The sequence below is a fragment of the Hippocampus guttulatus genome, chromosome 11 (assembly GCF_054856545.1).
Source record: "Hippocampus guttulatus isolate MCC_2025c chromosome 11, RoL_Hgut_1.0, whole genome shotgun sequence".
In the NCBI taxonomy this organism is placed as follows: domain Eukaryota; kingdom Metazoa; phylum Chordata; class Actinopteri; order Syngnathiformes; family Syngnathidae; genus Hippocampus; species Hippocampus guttulatus.
The window spans coordinates 21287009-21309396 of NC_141271.1; the positions used below are offsets into that span (position 1 = coordinate 21287009).

Below are 22388 nucleotides of genomic sequence, written 5' to 3' on the forward strand. Positions count from 1 at the left end.
GTCAGTCAAAATGCACAAAGCAGACTGTATGGCACAAACGGTATGTGTCGCAGTAGCTAGTGGAACGATTCATCCAAACAAACAAATAAATAGATACAACCAGAGATAAATAAATAACTCGTTCTCTCTGCTTTTTTTTGTTTTTGGTGAAACCAATTCATGTTCTAACCAATGATGATCTCGGTAAGAATGAAAAAAACCTCGACATGCGTTCCATCCAGGTTTGCGCAAGAGAAGGACTTGCTTTCACTCGCATTGTGCTGGAGTGACAAAAGTCATTTGAACACCAAACGGGACCGCGTTTGATGAAACGATGCCTTTAGCTCATAAAAAAGTGAAGATCCCTAACTTGGCTTTTTCAGAATTCGGATTTATTCGATGATCCGTCGCAATCGAATCGGAGCTTTTCATGGGCACAAAGCCAAATGAAGGCGCAGTTAGTATTTTGGTTTGCATTTCTGAAAACAAAAGAATCCTAATCGAATACAATAGTAATTGTATTGCAAAGCACTTTGTGGACCCACGGACCACCGAGGACCCCACTTTGAGAACCGTTGTTCAAAATGATTACGCTCGGTGATCGATGCTTGAAGGGGAACCGCGCGTGACCCCGTCCATCATGCCGACGGCTTCCCGTCTGGATGCGAGCGAGCTATCGCCCGCTCTCATTGGCTACGTGAGGGACAACTCTGCGCCCGCTCCCATTGGCTGCCCTGGAGGTGAGAGGGAGGCGGAGCTCGCCCCATCCTCCCTCCCCGTGGCCGCGTGCGTAAATGTAAAGAATCTTTTCGGCGCCCGTGATGTGAGCGACTCTGAGCGCGGAGATCAAGCGCAAGAGGGAGAGAAAGAGAGAAGAGGAAAGAGAAGCGACCGCCGCGTCTTCTCCCCCCTCCGTCTACCCCATCCTTCTTCCCCTAGCGCGGAGCCGCTTCGAGGCCAGACCGGCGACCCCCCCCCCCCCCCCCGCGTCCCCCTCCCACCCCTCCTATCGCCTGGACCGCCCCAGGACCCTTTGACTCTCCTCACTTCTTTCCCACAAAGTGACACTTTGGGCAAGGTAAGATCCTGCTTTTTATTCCAACAACTCTTTTTCAATCTTTCCGTCCCCAAAGCGGTTGAATGAAGTTTCACCGAGTTGCCTTTGCCGTCTGGCCTCAACTCGGTGCCTCCATTTCGAATTGTGCCTCTAGTACCGGTGTTGCTTTCCAAAACCGAGAGCGGGTTGCGGGCGATTTTTTTCTTTCGCCACTTCTTTCTCTACTTTGCAATCCGTTTGTCTGATCTGGTCGCTTCCGGGCAAAGCAGTCCGTCTTTGATTCTTATCCGGGAACGCAGGTGAACAAAGACGGCGTGTTCTTTCCGCAAGAAAATGGATTTGTTATGCTTCAGAGGTAGTTGGTGAAGGCTATTTATAGATGCTGACAGGCCAGCCCCCGCCGCCCCCCCCTCCTCCCCATGCATGCTTTACCCCCCCCCCCCCCCCCCCCCGACCCAGCGGTCACTTCCTCCCCAAATGCCGGGCTCAGGACAGAAGCACATCCACTGAGTGGAGAAAGCATGACATTGCAGCAAGTGCGATGACTTAACAAGACATTGACGAGCTTGATTGAATCACGGGAAAGGGAAGTCGGCACGGCCCATCAAGCATTCCTGGCAATCGCAGAGGGGAAAACTGCTTAGTCCTCCATCCGCACATCCTGTACTTTACCAGGAAATGTGTGTGTGTGTGTGTGTGTGTGTGTTAGCGAGATAGATTCTGCTAAAGTGGTTGAGACATCAATACCGCCTTGCCGGCACAGAGCTTGAACGCCATTCTGTCAAACATTTGGAGCTCACCACATGTCAACAACTCGGCAAAAGGATTTTTTTTTTAGTACGAAAGTAGACATGCTGTATCACCCCCCCCCCCCCTCCTCTACCAAATTTGAAACAAAAACCCCATCTGTGGAAATATCCTTTGGGAATATAAGCAGCATCCAGTCTCGTTGGTGAGTTCCAAACCCAGCACTCCCTGACACGTTTCGAAAGTAAGCAGGGTCGACCGTATGGTAAACTGCCGGCATCTTCTTTTACCGAACGTCATTTCAGGTGAACCGAGGGCTCTAAATTATCCAAAGGTCTTTTTTTTTTTACATAGCGGCTCTGATTTTCGAACCATAATCAGCAGCTGCTATTTGACAGATTCTCGAATGCACTTGCGTAACACAACTAAGCTTTGAAGAATGTACCCAAAATCTCCACCAAAAGGAGATGTTGAGTTGACACATTTGCACTCTGGTGCTTGTGCATTTTGGTGCACTCGAAATCCACCATTACATTTATACGTGTGTGTGTGTGTGTAAGCGCAGGCAACGAGTGTGGTTTGCCACATTGAGACAGTTTTGCACTGTCTTTTCAATTTGTGCCACGCGCGCACTGCACAACGAGAGCAGATGCGATGTGATTTGATGTTGGAAGGAACTGACCGGAACAAAATGAATGAAAACAGATCACATATGCACACGTGTGTTGTCAGCGTGTGAAATGAAAGTCGACCTCGGCCTGCACCCCCACTTCCCCGCAAACAATAGTGACAATTATTTTGCGCTTCTTTACACAAATGCAGTGTATTTACATGGATTCTATGACTATGTTCGGTGAAAATTTTGCACAAAGACTAGCGTAGTTGTCTCCCAAACCAGAGGTTGGTGGATCAATCCCCGGCCATTGCGACTGTGTTGAAGTGTCCTACGAAGGTGCACATGTTGGCCAAAGAGGAGAAAGAAGTGGTTGAAACTGGACAAGGTTGAATCTCCCCCCCCCCCCACCCCACCCCCCCTATTGCTTCCCTGGGCTGGTTAAGTGTGCTCATAAATAGGGCAGCCGGTTGACCCCTGTGCGAGTGCTATTTTTATACGCGCTAATACACGCTGGCGCGTGGAAAAGACTCCAGCGGTAAAGTGACAAGTCAATGTTATTGTTGCTTCCAAGACGAGATCAAAGAGCTGCACAAGTGTGTTCCGCGGCAGAATCACTGACGCATATTACGGCCTCCAGTCCAACGCCGCACTCCACAAATTGAGTGTGCACGTTTACTATTTTTATTCCGCCAACGGCCAAACTGACCAGTGTTAAGGCTCCAACACGGTTACCTTCGTTGAAATTAATCCAAGGTAATTATGCTCGTTTACTGTATATTTAGTTGAAAACGAATCGCTAATTTTAAAGTAGCATCATATTGTCGTTCCAACATTTCTCCTCGAAACAGATTCAGGTAAAGACGCAGTGTTAAGTGTGGGTCTTGAGTGTTCAACGACACTTTCAAATAGCTGTTCTAACTTTCTGTATGAATTTCAAGGTATGCTGAGGGAAAACATCGACTGTGTTGATGATGAGTTGCGTTGACTGAAATTGGACTAACACTAAAATACAATCAGGCGACTGATTTATGACTAAAACTTTAATTAATTGTGGTCTAAACACTATAGCGAAAGAAAATGTGTAATTTATTGTCAAAATCAACACCGGTTGGGACTTGCTTGAAACGTGAGATTTAAGACTTGCTTTTAAATTGATGAGCAGGCAGGAGTAACCCCCCCCCCCCCCCGCAACAGCAGGCATATTGTTAATCATACAAATTGTTCATCTGAGTCGTCCCCAAAAAATCCAGGAGCCAAAAGCGATGATTCGCTCGTAACAAAACTGGGAATGACGCGCGTGCGTGTGTCTGTTAGCTGCTGACAGTGAAATCATGTCTGATGATGTCAGAAAAAAAAAAAATAGATATTGAAAATGTCGGCTCTTGGCACCCGCCGCTGCCTCTCTGCATTTTCACTTGATTAAAAAGCGTCCGGGAGTTTGTAAGCGCGCGGTGGGTGAGCGCGCGTACACCCTGCCAGCTTAACATACTGATTCTTCAAGCCTCTTAGGCTAAGCCACGGCGCTCGAGTGATGAGCGCCATCTCCGTTTCCTCGCCGTTCCTCTCGCTTTCTCGTTCATTCCGTCTTTCAAAGAGCGGCGGGCCCGGTGACAGCTCGCACAAGGCAAACCTGTTGTCTGGCGAAGCAGAGACGGGGATCAGTGACACAGTGATTCAGACGGTGCCGTCCGAGGCTTAATTTCGACGTAATCCGCCCAGCCTTGCGTTCGACTTCTTTGATGGACTTTCAGAACAGTAGCCAGAGTGCCGTTGTCCGAAACCACCGTCATGTTCTGTTTGTTTTGTTTCTGAGTTGCAGCTCGGTGAGCGTTCCCTCCAGAGGCGCACCTGTCTTGCATCATGATCGGCTCACTACTTAAGGACCGACAAACCGGCAACCCGGTGACGGATAATTCGCCTTGCTCACGACAACTTTGTTCCCAAGTGCAATTCTCGAGAGGCTCCATGTTTTTTGCTCCGTAGCTTTCTTGTCACGTTTTGTAGTGGGGTTTTCTCCCCCCTCATGTGAGTGGTGTTTTAGTTTCTATTATTATCCTCGATTCCGTGTTTTGGGTCCTCTTGTCCTTTTGAGACGAGCTATTTCCATTGATCTATTTCTTGCCTCTCGCAAGCGTTTTTGGTTCCTCCAGTTTTATCCTGGTCTATTGGAAACCCGCGTCATGAGTTGTACTTTTCGATGGCCTTGCGGCATTTTTTTTTTTTTTTTGTGTAACTCGATATTTTTGTCAAAACCTTGATTTGTAAAGTCCGTTCCTGTTCGGGTCTCTCCAGATATCCTGACAACCACAAGGCGTACGACGCCTTAAGTCGCACTCGTGTGATAGAAACGTGTCCTCTCGAATGCGGCAAACGAAACCCGGTCGTGTCGAAAAGTCCCCCGCGTGTTTAGTTCTGGTTCCGGGCAAAGACGGGCAGCCCCAGCAAAACCCCAAAACACAGTTTAATGAGGCCCTCTGCCATCTCGTGGAAGCGCACCCGACACGTCAGCCACTCACCAAACAGTCGAAACGTTCGTTGTGGTAAATGCTCATCATTTGCGGTTGATTTTCAAGCCGCCCCCCTTCCTTTGTCCATGTGTTTGGGAGTCCTCACAGCACGCCGGCCAGGCTATGGAGGCGAGCGGCGCCCGAACAACAGATTGGCCCCAGCAGGTCCCCGAGAATGCGAGCCACAAAGCCGGCCGTTCTGGCCGCTCGCACGGTGCAGCGGCGCACGCGACGGCCGCTTTCTTTGTCCAGGCAGGAACGAGGCTGGCTCTCGTGCAACAGTGACGTCGCTCCACCTTTTCACGTATCTCTGCGACGTCCCGGTTTAGAATTTAGTCAAACCGTATGCGTCGCCGAACGCTTGATGGCGTCACTGCTCTCTTCAGTTTGCATGGCTCGGTTCCTTTTTCACCGCGACGGACCTACACAAAGTCCGCATCACAGCATTATTTTAGCGCTGCTATTTTGTTGTCATGGACTGGCAAGATACACACGTTTCTATATTTTTCCTGATCGTCGTCGCATCTCACCGGCCAAAGACACGTCATGAATCGCTGAACCGAAAGAAAAAAAAAATCGCCCTCTTATTTTTAGCCGCCAAGTCAGCAAGAGTGCAGCCGCGTGTGCTTAAGCAGACGTCATAAAAAGCCGCATGTGTACTTGGGGAGGCTCGAGAAAAACGCTCGCGCTCGGAGCCCCCTCTGCTGTGTAGTCAGCGAAGGGGAGCTTAAAATCCCATTAGCCCCCCCCCCCCCCCCCCCGTGTGCGTCGTCTAATTCATCAATCACTAAAAAATTTCAGAGACGTGGCTCTGGGGTGCGTTTAAGAAATCTTGTGCGATTAGGAGCGCTGTTTGAATGACGGGATTGGCCGAAAATCATGCAGACTTCTCGTCGTACCGTTTTCTTGTTTTCTTGCATGGTTTTTCTCCACCTGCTTGCTGTGATCTCTTCTGTTGTACTTGGCAAAATAGAAGCTTTTTTTTTTTTTTTTTTTTTAGCCACCAGCCGTTGCACATGATTAATTGAAGAGGCAGAAAGTGTGTCAGAGCTGCCAGCGAGGTATTGCACGGGACCTTGCCGTGCAACGCTGCAGCTTTGCGCCCGACCCTGGAATTTTGCTTTTCTACACGGTGCCATTGTCCACTTTATCAAATGTGTCGTGAGTTAAGGCAGAACCGTGCGGGGATCGAAGGCCAGGGGTGGCCGATCAATTTTGGACAGTGGCCGCGCGAGAAACGAGAACTCTTGCCGAGGGCGAAGCCAACATGCTAATGTCAACGTTGTTTTTCATGCATTGAGACAAAAAGCAGATGGAAACATAACCAAAATATAACTTGACAAAATAAAATGGAGTAAATTTCCATCACTTGCTTTCCTACCTCGGGTACTCAACGCGCTTCAGCACTGTTAGGTCATTCGCCTACCGATGACGCCCTTGCTCGCGGCCACTTCGATCTGGTGAAACGACCACTCTACCACTGAGCCATGCCGCCCCAAAAGTCGCAAAGGGCTATAACACGGGTGTCCAAACTTTTGTTTGAGGGCCGCCGACAGAAATCTTTTGGGGGGTTTTTTGGTTGGGTTGCAGAAAAATGGATGGCCGGCCACAAATGGTCCACGGGCCGTGGTTTGGACAGCCACGTCTATAACCTGAGTCCATCCTGTCAAAATAAAACATTTGCATGTTGGAGGTTGCTCATGTCTCCCCCCCCCCCCCCCCCCGTCTTTGGGATTAAGGGGTTTTAAGACTGAGACTTCAAAGCCGAGTCGTCTCTTTACTGAAGGTGTGAGGATGTCAAATGCTGCTTAGTCGAAAGGGGATATTAGGTTTCCCCTGACACACGCACGCACATGCACACTGAAACCCATCATGACTTTGTGCCATTTTCTTTTTTTCCCAACACATTTGCGGTACATTAACGCTCAAAGGGAGAAATGTTATCAATTGGAAACAGTCCGCAGGTTATCTTACAAACGTCTCTGTTCATGCTTTCGTCACATTAGCACAAAGATCAAAATTCTGAGTCAACTTCATACGCTTGCCAGAACCGTTGGTGGCGGCGCGGGGGGGGTGGGGGGTGGGGGGGGGGTCTCCTTAAAATAAGCAACTGTTCATCCCGCAGCGGAGTACAGTACGTCACCCAGGCAACCGGGCTGAAAAATGTAAGCAGCTTTTCCGGGCGCAAGGAGATACGGCGGTCGAAACAAAAAATCCAAGTAACCATAGAAGGCAAGGAGAGCATTTTCACTTGCGGTTGCAGCACTTCATGCAAGTGTCGGTTGCTGTGCGGATCTTTGCACGCGTCATGTCTGTGAAAATAGCCAACTTTTGATTTTCTTGATATTATGAGGATTTTTTTTTCAACAACCCCTACCTTGCGTATCTTTAAAACCCTTATGCCCTTCGAAAAAAACTAAACCGAACCTACGCGTTTTACAATTTTTGAAAATTGTGTATATTGCATTATTCCAGCATGTGTTTTTTTTTATTTTCAATCACTCAAAATGTTCAGCGGCATCTGTGCTATCCATACATATATAGTTTATATTAATTCCTTGGGATTTTTTGCCCTTTATGGACAATAAAAGCAGTTCTGTGCTATGACACTTCAAAGAAATATTGCAATTCTTTGTAAACGGTCGACCATGAGGGATAATTATTTAGGCGATAGTTTGCAGTTAGAGGTCATCATGTGGTGCAGGAGCATGATCTTTGCACCGCACTTAAGACCCAACCGCCTCCGCCCCCCCCCCCCCCCAAAAAAGAGCTTATGGGCTCACCTCTATCATGATGTCATTGGCAGAAGACGCCGTAAAATAGCTCATTGCTCGCATTAACCCCGGCTTCGGGTAACTCGGTGACCGTGATACCTCCTTTGACTTGCTCCATGCGAGCCAACAGAACGTCGGATGTGAACATATTACGAGCAATTTGGGAAACATTCTGCAAGCTTCTCACCTAAGGACGTATCTGGTCGAAAAAGGACGTGTCCAAATGAGCGAAACAATCCCCGGCTACCGTGTACGACGATTTCTCAGCAGGCGCGCGCGCAGCCGAAGCGCAATCCCGGACGCCCGCTCGCTCTTGAGCGTTAGCCGCTAGCTGCGATGAGCCGGCACAACGAGGCAGCCTCTCCCGGGCATAAATGTGTCCGGCATCAAGATATATAACTGGCAATTCCATCCACGGTTGAAGCCTGGCCAATTGCTTTGTCGCAGCTACGCTGACGCGAAAGACACACGAGCGCAGGCGCAGCCCCGACCGGCGTAGATGCATGGCGCTAATCAAAGGGTCACAGAAAGGAGAATCAGTGTTAAAAACGGAGGACATACAGAGACTTTGGTCTCATGGCCAAGCAGTACCAACGAGTACTTCTTCTTAGAGAGAACTTTGGCGCCATCTAGGAGAATCTTGGTCTGCGACAGAGTATGTGGCGAGCTGCAATATACATTGAGGGTAGGTTCCATAGATTAAAAAAAAAAAAAATCCGCTGCAGGTTGAACGTTGTCTAGGTCAGGCCTTTATCGTCGTTTATTGAATTTCGAGTTGACTTGGGAGGCGGTTGTGACTTGGAAAGCAAAAAAAAAAAAAAAAGTCCTTCAAAGCCAGCAATGTGGAAAGCTGATGCATATTAAATCCAGCATGACTAATGCCTCATCATCAGCGACAAGGCCCAGTCATCTTGTGCGCAATCAATCTCTTCACTCCCACTGACTTCAAAGCAGACAGACTCTTAGGCCACGAGCCCGACTTGAGCGATGCCCTCCGTGCTGCGCCCAGGGTTAGAATTCGAGCGGGCGCCATTCGCTCGGCTTGATGACTCCGGCTAAGCTCCCGCGAGTGGCCTTTGTGAGCGGAAAATGGCCGTGAACTGCTGCGTGGCTTCTTTGGGATGCGGTTGGTAGACGACAAGCACCTTTTTTGCCCGTTTGCTTGCCCGCTCTCAGCTTTTGCTTGGTGTGAATGTACTGCTGTGTGCGCACATATTTGCCTGTCTCGCGTGGCAGGCATTCTTCTGCGCGGCGTGAATCCATTTTTTGCTAAATACAGCAATCCCTCTTTCATCGTGGGGGTTGCGTTCAAGATGCCCGATGCAATCCGCGAAATCAGCCATTGATCAAATGATCACAAATTTGTGACATTCTATTTACTTTACACTCTTTTCAAACAATGCGCGCAATATAAGTACGATGCACTTAACCCGTAAAATGAAGTGTGATAGAGCGATGGTCCATGTCGTGATAGGACAAAAAAATAATTCAATTTGGGGTCAATCCATTTCAAAAAAAATTCATGTGAGAACCCCACAGATGATGACAAAGGAATCGTCACACACCGGGTTTTCTTGTACTGTGTGTCACAGTACCGAGACTGACCTTTGAGAGGCAGTGAAGAAGCAGGCTAATTATCAGCTAACTGGGATCCGGTAACGACCTTGCATTGCAAGTTTTGCGCTTTTCACGAGAATGTGTGTATTTGGATTGGGGGGGGTGTGAGTGAAGGGCGCAAGAGCTTCAAGGAGACGAAATCTGAGGTGAAGATACTGTCAGGAGATTTAATGAGAGCATAAGAGCCACGCTAAGGAGAAGGAGCATTAGCCTTTTTCATCATTAAATATTCAAACTGTGATGGCACCGCAGCGGGGGCCCTTTCCATTGACTTTCCCGCTGCGTGATAAGAGACTTTTTTGGCCCAGAGGGACCTCCGCATGCAAACCACTCCTCTGCTGCAGCGCTAAAGCTGAGGGCAAATCAGATTGCTGCTTCTGAGGATTATTTAAAGGGGGGGGGCAGGGGGGCAAAGATTATTCTCGCCTACTGTCTTCTGGTTTTGGAGGAAAAAGGTCACAGTGGACCAGGAGAAAGGCACTTCAATGCTTATTTCTGACTTGACACCGGGATTATGTTGCGGGTCAAATTGACCCATTTGATTTAAAAAAAATCTAACATTTTTTCCCTCTGTAGACAATGAACATAATAGCAATACATGAACAATATTTTGGGAATCTTTTCCTGTTTATTCCACATTTGGATTATCAAATAAGCCCCGAGGTCAAAAATACTTTTTATTGCTCTTTCAGAGGAAAGAACATCACGTGAAAATTAACATACAATACAATACATCAAAGGTGTCAAAGTCAGGTCCTGGAGGGCCGCTGCCCTGCATGTTTTCCAAGTCAAGTTATCCTATAGATGGTCTTTGGGGTCATTTATATTGTTCATTTTTTTTTTCTCGGTAAAAGGGGCTAGAATACACAGTATGACATGATTACGTCACGATGAGGGAAAAAAAAAGTCAAAGTTGCGTTTTTGTTAAAAGGCCAAAAGAGGGCAGCAAGCTGCCGCCGCAAAATGCAAAAGGCTTCCTTCCGTGTTGAGAGGATGCCGCAGCAGCCGTGCAATGTGGAGATTCGACACTACCGTACGTGTAGCTTCAAAGTGGGCGGCAGATGGCGCTGAGACGAAGGCATAAATTGCAAAGTGCTCTTGAGAAAAAGGAAGGCCTTGCCTTTTGCCAGCTGCCTAAAATGAAAGAAGGCGGATCGGACAAGGGCACCAATTGTAGGAGGGAGAGCAGCTGAAGGTTCCCTTTTCTTCATGTGGTCAAGGAAAAAAAGGCCCGAGAGCGCTGGGTGTATTGATCTGCGGAGTTCATATGGGGGGTGATGTTCTGAAAGGCCTAATCTGCAGAATCCTAAAATCCACATGGGTCATCCATTAAATCTGCCCAAGAACAGGAGCAATTGCTCGCAAATTCATTTCAATGCCGCAGATAGCGAGGGAAAAACAATGAAAGTCGAGCAAAGCAAAACGTTTGGAATTGGACGCGGCGGGCTGCGAGCGCACTCGTCTACGAGGATCGCTGTGTGTTTTCAGGTGACGGGCGTCAACATGGGCTGCTCGTCGACTTGAGAAGAAGAAGACCGCCGGCGGATGGACCAGTCGTTGTCAGAGTGACATCCGGTCGCCTCTCCTCTGCTGCCCTTTATGACCTCGGAAAACACCACCTTCAGAACATCCGGTGAGTAGCGGCGTTGCTTTGAGATCTTTTGTGCAGCAAAGCGACCACGCGCAACACGGCGCACGCGGCCGTCCTGTTGAGTTTGAGCTTTTCGGTCCAAGGCCTATAAATAAAGGAAGAGAAAATACGTACGAATAAATGAAAATCTGTCGCGAGAATACAAAAGGGAAGTCATTATCTGTGAAGGATTTCCACTGGCCCCGTCCATCAAAACTTTCAATTGTCGGAGAGGATGCGAAAGTGAGCTAATTTGCTTCCTAAACATTTGTCCCCCGTGTGATGTTTGGCAGGTGGCTAGCCGGCGTATTCCATTTCCTTTTGAGGAGCCTCCCCCCTCCTCTCCTGCCCTCGCCCCGATTCCAGCATCGTCATCCGGTCTCGCCATGGAGTCCAACCAAGTCCAGTCGGAGGGCGGCCTCAACGTCACGCTCACCATCCGCCTCCTCATGCACGGAAAAGTAAGCAAACACCCTGAATAGGACTTTCGTCGGCGCCCGCCACATTGCAGATCTTCTCGCTATTTGATGGGTGGATGAAGCGCTGCTACTACAAGTGAAAACGCTTTCATCGGCCGTGGCCGGCCTCTTGTTTGTGTCGTCAATTTTGCATTTGAGGGTTTACCGTGGAGTTTCTTGTCTTTACCGTGAGGTCAGACCGTTCAGCTTCCTTCATGCAAACGAGGTGCTCGATATGCATACCACACGCTGACGCTGACGGGTGGGCAACAGAGGAAAGAAAGAAGCGGCAGGCGGCCGCGCACGGAGGTCAAAGGTGACGGTCGGGGGTAAAATGCCTCCGCCTTGGCGTCTTGTTCTTGAGCAGACAGACTAGAGTCACTTCTCGTGTATTCGACTAAAAGCAGGATTTGCCCTTCATTATTAGCCCCCCCCCCCCCAAAAAAACACGCTAATCACTTTCCATTCCAGATTAAAGATAGAAGATGGAAATTAAGAGCCCCCCCCCACCCCAAAAGGACATTTTTTTGGGCTGTATAAATGCCATCTTTGGGATTTATGTTAAAAATAATTTATAGTCTATTTTACGCAAACATGTACTTGGAAATTGCCAGATTGAGAGAAGCGTTTCGGGGGATTTTTTTTAATGATGTTTTTGCCAGTGCGTATCAGTGTGAGGTCCTCGCGGATGAAAAACTCTTTATTTTTTTTTATTTTTATTTTTTTTCAACCGTCCCGTTAATGAACTGACCCAGTGGCCCAGAGTAAATTCCGCTAATGCTCGTCCGGCTGAAGCTGATGGATGAGCAAAAATATTGGTCCTTCCGCCCCTGCTGCGCCGTCGAGTCCAGCGGATCACGTTGAGGATGTTACTCGATCATCTTCCGACAAATTGTCATTGGACTAAGCTCAGTCTTTCAGCGAGCGCGGCTGTCTCTTTCGCCTTCCAAAGTGATAACAGTTCAAATAGAAGAGTCAATCTGAGTGGAATTGCTCGTTTGTCAAACGCGCCGGGTCGGAAGCGTGCTCTGCATTCCGCTGCGGGTTTTGGCCAAGAGCTGAGGTCGGTTGTGCTGACATCCCTCCGTTGAGCCGTCAAGCCATCTTTCTATCTCTCCATTTCTCGCTCCTCCCGTGCAAGGTCACGAGGAGCTCGTGACCGTAGCAGCAGGTCGAGCCCCTGCCAATCACATCCAGGCAGACAAACATGAACTCTCACATTCTATGCGTCAACTGAACCTTACACTGAAACCAACTTTGGCAATCCTCAATCGTTTTGAAAAAAAAAAGGAAACTCAAGGACTTGTAGTTTGGCAACTTTAAAAGGAGCCTGATGGCTAATTTATGAATATTAATATTGACTCGGGGAGCGTGGTGGCCTGCGGCTTTCAAGTGAGACTGGAAATCCACTTCGCAAGGCGTTGGTTGGTATGTTGACACGCAGCCAGAGACGCTTCTCCGCTTCTCCGCCTTTCCCCACCGCGGCACCCAGAGCTCATGGAGAGTAATTGCGTGCAAATGGCCGGTGGACCTCAGCGTCCCCCGTGCGACCACTGCGGCAAAGCTTCAAAATCCATTTGTACTGACACGTTTGTAGTGAAACACTTTTTAACAGTTTTGTGTGTTTTTTTTATTTTATTTTAGGAAGTAGGAAGCATAATTGGAAAGGTACGTTCCTTCACGCCCTCCATACATCCTGGACCTTTGATGCAGATCATGACTTTGTTGCTTTATTTCAACCAGAAAGGAGAAACGGTGAAAAAAATGCGCGAAGAGGTGAGTTTGGGGAGTTTGGTGTCACATTTCCATTTCTCGCCATTTAGTCATGGACAAAATGTATTCACTAATTGTTCTCCTCATGCAGTCGTGCGCAAATGTTTTAGGGGCCATTGTACCAAATGACTGTCATCTGCACCTCTGGGATATAAAATGTATAAATGCCCACTAAGATTAACTGTAAAATATGTTTTTTTTAATTCAGCAAAGCGTCCTGCACACCGATCAGAGTGCAAATTTAATGGATTCAATTTAAAAAATGCAATTAAAGTACCATGAAAATGGGGAAAAATAACATCAGGCGCCTTGCCCCCGCTGACTAAAATGACATTTTGCCATTACATTTGAATGAATCCCATTTTTGGATTTTTATTTATTTACTTTTAACTTTTTTGTGTTACTCCAATGACTTCAGAAAGCAAAGTTTTCCACGCGGATATGTTTCCAACTCTTGAAAAACAAGCGACATGAATGCAGTCCAATGACGATTTTCTTCTTCTGGTCTTTTCACGAATGTGTGTGTTTGCGTTCCATTGATCTGCATGTGTGCACGACACTGCCCCATAGAGGCCAAGCCCAGCACAGCGAGAACAGCACAGTCCACTGTTTATTGCACATGCAGCACAAACCGGAGCGGTATAAAGCCCATTAGAATGTTGTGCGTTAATTGTGTGTGTAAAAAAATAATAATAAAGTGTTTTAGTTTAGCTTAATGTGAACAAGGTATTAGCATAATCACTAGGTGGCTGTATTTCATGGTGCCGTTGTTAAATCCAGCCCCTTTCAACTCAGGCAGCTGGCTCAAGTCAAGCCTCTCCTCTCTCAAGAGCAATTTGAAACAGTCCTTCATGCCTTCATCACATCCCATGCAATTGACTTTGGAGTCAACCAATCCTCCATCAAGCTTGTCCAGTTGGTCCACAACGCCGTCGCTCACATCAATCCTACTCTGGCATCCCTTCACCGGCTCATTTTAGAGTTCTTTTGAAGATGCTTTGATTTCTTTTCAAATCTTGAAATGACCCCGCCCCACCTGACGTCTCAGAGCTCCTCATTCATTTTTGGGATGATACGTCTGACCGTTTTATCAGTGCCGCTGCGCTTGATGGATGGAAGCGGCATGATGCAACGCGCTGTTTTTTCCAGAGTGGCGCGCGAATCAACATCTCCGAAGGCAACTGCCCGGAGAGGATCGTCACCATCTCCGGACCAACGGACACGATCTTCAAGGCTTTTGCCATGATTGCCTACAAATTTGAGGAGGTAAGTGTGTCGTGGCTCAAACAAGACGCTTGACACCCGCTGTCGATCAGGTGTGAAAATGTCGATTGTTGTTTTCCAGGATATCATCAATTCCATGAGCAACAGCCCGGCCACCAGCAAGCCTCCGGTCACCTTACGGCTCGTCGTGCCAGCCAGCCAGTGCGGCTCCCTCATCGGAAAAGGAGGTTCCAAAATCAAAGAAATGAGAGAGGTGGGAGAATCTTTCTGTGCAATATGACACTTATTAGGAAGTAGCAGAAATCCGAACCCCCCCCCCCCCCCCACTCTCAAAGCAGAACAGCATGAGCAAGATTTGATCAAAATGACTTGGGAGCACTTTGCCGTCGGTCAGCTAGCGACAATAAATCGCCACGGCGCATTTCTTTTTCCTTGCCGTGAGATGGAGTTCGGCAACGGACCTTTTGTGTGGTGTTTGTCAACATTAAAAAGGCCCTCTGGCATCTCTAGTCCACAGGGGCTCAAGTTCAGGTGGCGGGGGACATGCTCCCCAACTCCACAGAGCGCGCCGTGACAATCTCCGGGACCCCGGAAGCCATCATCCAGTGTGTCAAACAGATATGTGTCGTCATGCTGGAGGTAAGAGAAGAGAAGAGAAGAAAAGAAAACCTTTAAAGTCTCACAATGGAGAAATTTGCAATGTCCAGTAATGGCCGTTACTTTTGCGACACCTTCTAAGATGGAAATTTTGGATTGGCCGCTCATTAAAAGGGGTCGCACTTCACTCGCATCTTGGCCGCGTCACTTAGTAAGCCCGCAGTCGGGATGCGGCCGAACCCGACCGTCCTCTTGCGCAGGGCGCCGCGTTCGGCCACTGCAGTAGCGTGATGTCGTTCCCAGGGGTGATTGAGAGTCGGACGCTCGTTTTGCGGCCGTTCAAACCCGGGAAAGATTTTAGGGATGCTTTGATGTGATACGCGCACGTAAAACTTTCCTCTCACTTGGAGATTTGGTCAAACCTCTCACTGTGGTTCTCGCTCTCCTCTAGTCGCCGCCCAAAGGTGCCACGATTCCTTATCGCCCGAAGCCTGCTTCCACCCCTGTCATTTTTTCAGGGGGCCAGGTAAGCTCGTTGAAATGGATTGTTTCATCCCGAGACCATAAAACTATTTTAGTTTTACGTGCCGGCACCGAACGAAAACACACAGCAAAAACGATTGCAGCTGCAAGGAGCAATAAACGGGACCCTTCGACCTCATTTGGAAGGGTCAGTCCTCAAACTGATCAGGACGTTCTCGGCCATTTGTTGGCAAAGGCGACCAAAACAAAACAAAGTGTCGGTTTGGATCCGTGTTTCAGATCGGGGAGGATTTGGACCAATTGCCTCTGCCCTGCAATTTGCCCCAAATTGCTGCTGCAAACCAAAAATGGCTGACGTCCTGTTAAAGTTTCTGCACGGTTGGCTCCTTGAGACTTTATTCGGGTGTCCTGTTGTGACGGGCCTGTCGGCCGAATTTCATCTCGGTTGTTGAAAATGTTGCTGGTTTCCTTTGGGACCCCTTCAAGTACGGGCAACATTTTGAATAATATCAATAAACGCAAAGGTTCCAAGAGCCCGTAGTCCAGTTCAGTGGTTCTTAGACTGGGATGTAATACATACGTATGCAAAATACAAACACACGAAAAAAGAAATCAGTCGTTGCTAACGTTACAATGCATTTCCGATTCACTTGCATGTCTTCTTTTTCCCACGGCCTCAATTAACGACATCTCTTTTCACTCTTCCCCACAGGCCTACACCATTCAGGGACAGTATGCCATTCCACACCCAGATGTGAGTTTTGATTCTCTTCCTAGAATAAAATCGTGAAATAATCCGAAAGATTGAGGATGTGGGATCAAAAAAAAGAAAAAAGTGACACCTCACCTCTGACATTCTTGAAAGTCAGTTGAAGACCTCATTCGATCCTCTCAGATAACAAATGTGCGAGTGCAAGCCCTTCCTTTCCATCGTATCATATCGCGGCCCGGTCCTAATCCGCCATCATCTTATCCTTGTCGCCAGTCCATCTCAAGAGCTCGCAAGCGAGCGTTAGGTTGACTGATCCTGAGTTCGGCGCTGATAGATGCGCTTGAAGGTTCAATCGCTCAAGAGCAGACTTGACATCGTCTTTGCCCCTTAAAAGTCTGTCAGGAGGGAGAATCTGAATTGAAAGCACACCGTGCTGTCCTCACGACACGTAGATTATCTGCGGCGAGCGAACCAGGAAAGACAACTCCGCACACGCCGCTTACTTTTCTTGCCTTTATGAAGTTCTCTCGTCCTCGCAGGCAACAAAATGCAACAAAAAAAAAAGGATACCCGGATGTGTGTGTTTTGGTAAAAAGACAAAAGTCTTCCAAGGCTCAAGTGTTCGGAGTCCACTCACTGCAACTCAAATTTATTTTACAGATGAGAAATACGCCAAAGATCTACTATCAAATGAGATGCTCTTACATTACTAAGAAGTCAAACGATCAACAAATACAAGAGGTCTTATTCAGACTTTTTTTTTCTCCATCCACTATGAAATAGTCAATCCTAAACCAACTTAATTCTGATCAAATATGATCTTATTTACATCTTTTCTCTTCCCGCCAAGACGTGACACGCATGCCCTCCCACTGCCGCACCAGAACGATAACCCGAACCCGTGCGTGGAGCTCTTATTCCAATAATGAACGACCGTTCCTGTTTTTTTTTTTGTCATGGATTAACATGTATACACTGAGTGCAGTTATCACGCAAATCAGAAATCAATGGGTTGTTGCGAGCTCCGTAGCCAAAAGCAGCCTCCTCTTCTCTCTGTCCTCCTCATGTTTATTTCCTCCCCCCCCCCCCCGCCCCCCACCATCTTGGTTGTGTTCCCACCTATCCTCACCATCTCTTCTTCTTGAGTTGACTACATTCTCTTGGTGTAAAGAGTAACCTGTTAGTTGTACTTTCCCTCCTAACCCTTCAGCAGCTGACCAAGCTCCACCAGCTGGCTATGCAGCAAACCCCCTTTACCCCTCTCGGACAGACCACCCCCGCTTTCCCCGGTACGTACCCACGAGACCCTCGTCCACGTGGCCGGCTCTGGCCTCATCCTTCCCCTTCTCTCACCTCCCACCTTTTCTCCTTCCCTTTTCATTTCAGCGCGACTTGCTCTCTGCACTTTCTTTTTTTTTTTGGTTTCCAGAGAACAAAGCTATTTGGCCTGCGAAACGCAACGCGGACGCTTCATATCGCCGCGTCGTCGGCAAAGGCGACGCGTCCGTCCGTCCTTGAAAACACTTGAGCGTCTTTCGTTTGCCATATAGGATGAGGGTTTAATCGCATACTGGAATCACTTAGGGTTCAAAAGTGAGGCATAATGCATACAAAATGACACGTGCCTAAACGGCCGGTGCTTTGTGATGAATAGCTAAACAGCGTGCAACGGCGGTCTTGTAGCGCTTGCTGGAGCTGCTGCTGTGTTCAGACCCATTTGATCACGTACAAATGTTTTCTGATTGCCCTGATGGTTGAATTTTCCGTCAAACGTTGACCGTCGCGACATTGAGCAAATTTGTCGACGGCACCCTAACACGCTGCCGCACACATGGCGCCAAAAAAAATTGTTTTTCATCCGCGAGGACCTCACACTGATACGCACTGGCGAAAAGACGCCTTTTGACCCGAGGTATGTGCATCCAAGATGTTGCAGAGGTGGCCACACAAGAGCGTGAGAGCGACAAATACTTGCCCATGTGCCGGGATGGCAGTTTGATGTGCTCAATCATGATTGGGCGTCACTTTGAAACGTTGGCTCACAGTCGCATTTTAGGAAGTAGAAAACGAAAAGGGGCTTGTTTCATTTCACACCGAATGCTTGCAGGCACTCCAGAGAACCAAATAGTTTGAGATGAAAAAGTTTTCATCTCGCGTTTGCGTAATTTGCTTAATTTGCCATCATACGGTCATATGATGGCAAATTAAGCAAACGCCGCCAGCCTCCATTCAGGCTTTCAGCAAGTGAAGCGAGAACGTCGACATCATCAAGCAAGCAAGTTGCAGGCCAGGAGCAACTTCCTTCCCGGGTTTGCGGCCTGAGCAACGTGACCTTCGTTATTCGTCAGGCTACAAGCATGTTATCCAAATGTTCAGTAATGCCTGGAAATCCAAACGGGAAGTTGACATTTTCAAGCATTTCTTGTATTTTTGTTGTTGTTGTGTTTGATCGCTTCAGGTTTGGATGCCAGTCCAGCAGCCAGCACCCATGAGCTCACCATTCCTAATGATGTGAGCAAGCTTCAAATGTATTCGCTAATCCACGGGTGTTCCTTTTGCACTTACGGCAGGGGTGTGCAAACTTTTTAGTTTGAGAGCCTCCTACAGAAAAACGGAAGGATGAAAGGAACACTTTTAGAAACACGCTAACGTCCGTCTCGAGAGCATTTCTAAATTGTTTGTATTGTCCAGTTAATTTCATCAGCTTTCTGTTCAAGGCGTTAAGGCAAATCGTTGAGGATTTTTTTGGGAGTTTTTGGGGTGGCCACCGGCCCTCTATCTCACGGCATAGATCCGGCTCTGCACTTAGCATCCCGTCTCATTCAGGCCCCAAAATGAGAACAAATTAGACTAAAGTGAGCATTTTTCATACCGTCACTTGAGTCTCGTTCCTGTGATGTCTTCAGAAATCAGCCACGGAGCCTAAAATGGAAGAAAGTATTTTCAATTTCTCCCGCCCGCTGTCGTTCCAGCTCATAGGCTGCATCATCGGGCGTCAAGGAACCAAAATCAACGAGATCCGACAGATGTCAGGGGCTCAGATCAAAATCGCAAATGCCACGGAAGGCTCGTCCGAGCGCCAGATCACCATCAGCGGGACGCCGGCAAACATCAGCCTGGCCCAGTATCTCATCAACGCCAGGTAACTGCGACACTCGCTCAGGCCCGTTTGAACAAACCCCAAAGACACCGAGTGATTCTTTTTGGAACCTAATCAAGCAAAATAAAAACGTCTCACGCGATGACGTCATTTGATTTGTCACACAATGACAATGTTTCAAGGGATCGCATATTTCAGTTCAAAGATATCAGGGGAGGGGGGGGGGGGGGGGTTGTCAACGCTGACATCCGAGAGGCTGCGATTTTCTTTTTTCTTGGCGTGACCAATAAAATGTTAAAATAACCCGAAAGACAGTTGAGCAAACAATGAACTGGCTTCTGTTTTCAAAACTTGTCGTGCAAAAGTGATCAGATCGCAGATCAGGCGATCGCAAGTGGAAACGGGTTCCAAGTCACGACGGCCCTCCGAGGGAAACCGCGACAAAAATGCGCCTTGACGCCTTTGGATAATCCAAATGACTCCGGGTCAATTTGACCCAGTGACATGATTGCTCTCTTGAGAAATGAATACGACAGGGGTGGGGGGGGCGGCGAAGGAAGCACCGGACGAGCTGCTGTGTCATTATTTTCTCCTCCAATGCACACCTTTTTTCTTCCGTCACACTTGTTTTCTGTTTTCTTTTCTTCAATTTCTCTTGTACTCTTCTAGGTTGACATCGGAAGTCACCGGAATGGCCGCACTCTAATTTCGACCCATCTTGCCATCCCGTGACTCACCTTGAGATGCACTTGTCGATCGGCTCCTCTGTATTAGCTCGTCTTGATATTTCCAGTGAGTGATGTCAACGTTTGCCGTCGATGCCACTCGACTCGACTCATCTTTTCTTTCTATCGCGACTTGAGGATGAGAAGATTCACGGCCATGATCCCTTTTGCCTTGGACTTCACCTTTTTTCTTCTTTCCGTTCACTTGACGTGCACAAAGAGCCATTTGCAGTTTGAGAGCTTTTATTGGGTCTTTTCCTTTCTGGATTTGCATTCAAAAATGATTTGATAGTGTGTAGCTGCAGATTTTTTTTTTTTTATATTGAATGGTTATTGTGTTCTAGCTGTGCACTTTTTGAAGAGGTCGCTTTGCCTCGCGACACAACGGGAGGGTTTCGCGACACCGACAAAATGCCGCAGCGCAGACAGAAATCGCAGCGCACGTCAACAGGAGCCATTTTGTTCAGCCAAGAACACAAAACAACACCGAGTCGTGTTGCTGATGTGACAGAAAAAACAAAAAAAACAAAACAGGGCCGTGTACGTTCCAACATTGAAAGAATTCCATCCGCTGTCAAGAGATGGAAAGACGTTTTTTGTACATTTTCAGGTGTTCGTATTTGACAAGCCATTCGCCGATTTTCAACCGCAGGTGACGCCAGACTTCTATGCAAGACTGTAGCAAGCGTTTCGATTGGCCTTTTTTTTGTTTTTTGCACCCCAGTGGATGCCCCTTGATTGCTTTTTCGAAATCCCCGAGGCTGGATTGACACGGCGGGTCCAAGTGCCCGATTGCCATCGAACATCTGACAGACGAGGATGTGGCGAAATGTTACGCAGGAGGTCTTGGTATTGGAATCCATATCGGAGATCTCCGTTGCCTTTGCCCGCGCGTTGACGTATATGCAACACCCGCCCTGCTTTTGTCACGTTAGCCGGGACGCGTTCGGTCAAAGCGAGCACGACCCAAGCGACCGTGTTTGAGTCAACGTGAAGGTCTTTGTATTGAGGTTGACGGTGGATTGTTTCGTAAAAAGAAAATAAAGTTTCAGATCCTTTGCTGTTCCTCTTATGTCCTTGTGATGTTTGCGCAACACGGAAGTGATTCAAGGGGCGCCTTTCAGATGTACACCCACAAAAAAAGTAAAAAAAAAACAGGACAGATATTGTACGGCTGACATCTTTGTCAAAGTAATTCCACATCACAGGGACGTCCAAACGTGACAGAAAAAGCTTCCGTATGCACCCGAGGCCAATCGTCCTCAATGGCACCGAACGCTGAAATAAATGAAGAAATAAATAACCGTCCTTCTGCGAAAAAAAAAAAAAAAGGAAAGCTATTTATCTCCTGTTTGCCTCACCTCTTCCGGGCTCAAATTTTCAATCATCCGGCACTTTTTGAAAATGCTTCAAGCGGCGACTCTGGAAGCCTTAGCGGGCGTTGCAAAATGAACATCGCGCGGGTCACCTTGCCCGGCGCTCTCGTTGAATTGCACGCAGCCGCGCGCGTACTGCCGGGCTCCCTGATTGCATTTAGTCACAAAGCGCCGCATGACGGAAGAGGACGCGCAATCGAATCAAGTTTGGATGTCAGAGCCGCAGTTGAAGCGCACAACCAAAAGGACGCTCCGCAGCCATTTTGCATGTCAGGATAACTTGTGCGAAACCTACAGAAGAGGACCTCCCACCCGACGCCAAACGACGGCTTTTTCGTGGAGAAATTCCGCATTTTGGTGACGCGGGGCAAATCTGGCAAAGGAAAAGGTTCCGCTTGCCTCAATTTGACCTGCTTTGAATGAGAACCAAACCCGAGCATGAAGAAAATCGCCATTTTCAGCAAGAACGCTCAGAACGCTCAGTTGAAATAAGACTTGTGGTTAACAATACATACGCGCGTTCCAAATAGATGATTATTTCTGAAAATAAATTTCTGAATTTATGGGCGAGCAAATGTGTGAGCAAGTCTTTCTTTCCCGGCTAACGATGTCACTTTTTGTGGGCAGCTTTTGCTTTCCTCGATGCGTCACTTTTACGGCCACATAATCACCTCTGTGTTACCTGTAAGTGGGTTTTAATCATTACTTGTTGCACGCTACATTTCTGTCGACAAAACAGCCTTTTGTCACCATATATAGTTGAATCGCTCTGTTTTCAGCCCCCCCCCCCAAAAAAAAAAATTGGAATTGTTAAATGTTGCCTTTTGTGAGCAAAACGCGTGAAGTATTACCGGTAATTAATGGACGTTAGCACTCGGCTAGATAACCGCTGCATTTTGGTGGAAAAAGTATGAACCTTACTTGTGTCTCAACAAAGCAAATCGTGTCCGAATGGCTCAATTATTCATGTTTGCGGGGGAAGCAATGTTCCTCCATGAACAGCATTTTGCTCC

At 47.8% G+C, this 22388-nt stretch overlaps 1 protein-coding gene across 5 annotated transcripts; it reads left to right on the forward strand.

Moving 5' to 3' along the window:
• The first annotated feature begins 643 nt into the window (after window positions 1–643).
• Window positions 644–21057, forward strand: pcbp3 (poly(rC) binding protein 3). Of its 5 annotated transcripts, none has more exons than XM_086123727.1 (14): window positions 660–1057; window positions 10786–10930; window positions 11221–11388; window positions 13030–13053; window positions 13129–13161; window positions 14308–14424; window positions 14504–14635; window positions 14893–15021; window positions 15431–15505; window positions 16175–16216; window positions 17388–17463; window positions 18633–18685; window positions 19147–19316; window positions 19944–21057. In XM_086123727.1, the coding sequence occupies exons 3-14, from the start codon at window positions 11314–11316 to the stop codon at window positions 19978–19980; spliced, it is 963 nt and encodes a 320-aa protein (XP_085979853.1). In that variant the 5' UTR covers window positions 660–1057; window positions 10786–10930; window positions 11221–11313; the 3' UTR covers window positions 19981–21057. The 5 variants fall into 5 exon arrangements, 4 of the variants coding, with proteins under 4 accessions (XP_085979851.1, XP_085979850.1, XP_085979853.1 ...); XM_086123726.1 differs by having other exon boundaries at window positions 662–1057; window positions 17385–17463; XM_086123725.1 differs by having other exon boundaries at window positions 656–1057; window positions 13030–13161.
• Window positions 21058–22388: the final 1331 nt, after the last annotated feature.

Excerpts from the sequence above, each read along its gene's own strand:
- pcbp3 (XM_086123724.1), top strand. The coding sequence starts at position 11,314 with ATGGAGTCCAACCAAGTCCAGTCGGAGGGCGGCCTCAACGTCACGCTC. Across the intron at positions 16,217-17,384 it reads ATGCCATTCCACACCCAGAT|CAGCTGACCAAGCTCCACCA; the intron begins GTGAGTTTTGAT and ends CTAACCCTTCAG. Across the intron at positions 18,686-19,146 it reads AGCTCACCATTCCTAATGAT|CTCATAGGCTGCATCATCGG; the intron begins GTGAGCAAGCTT and ends CTGTCGTTCCAG.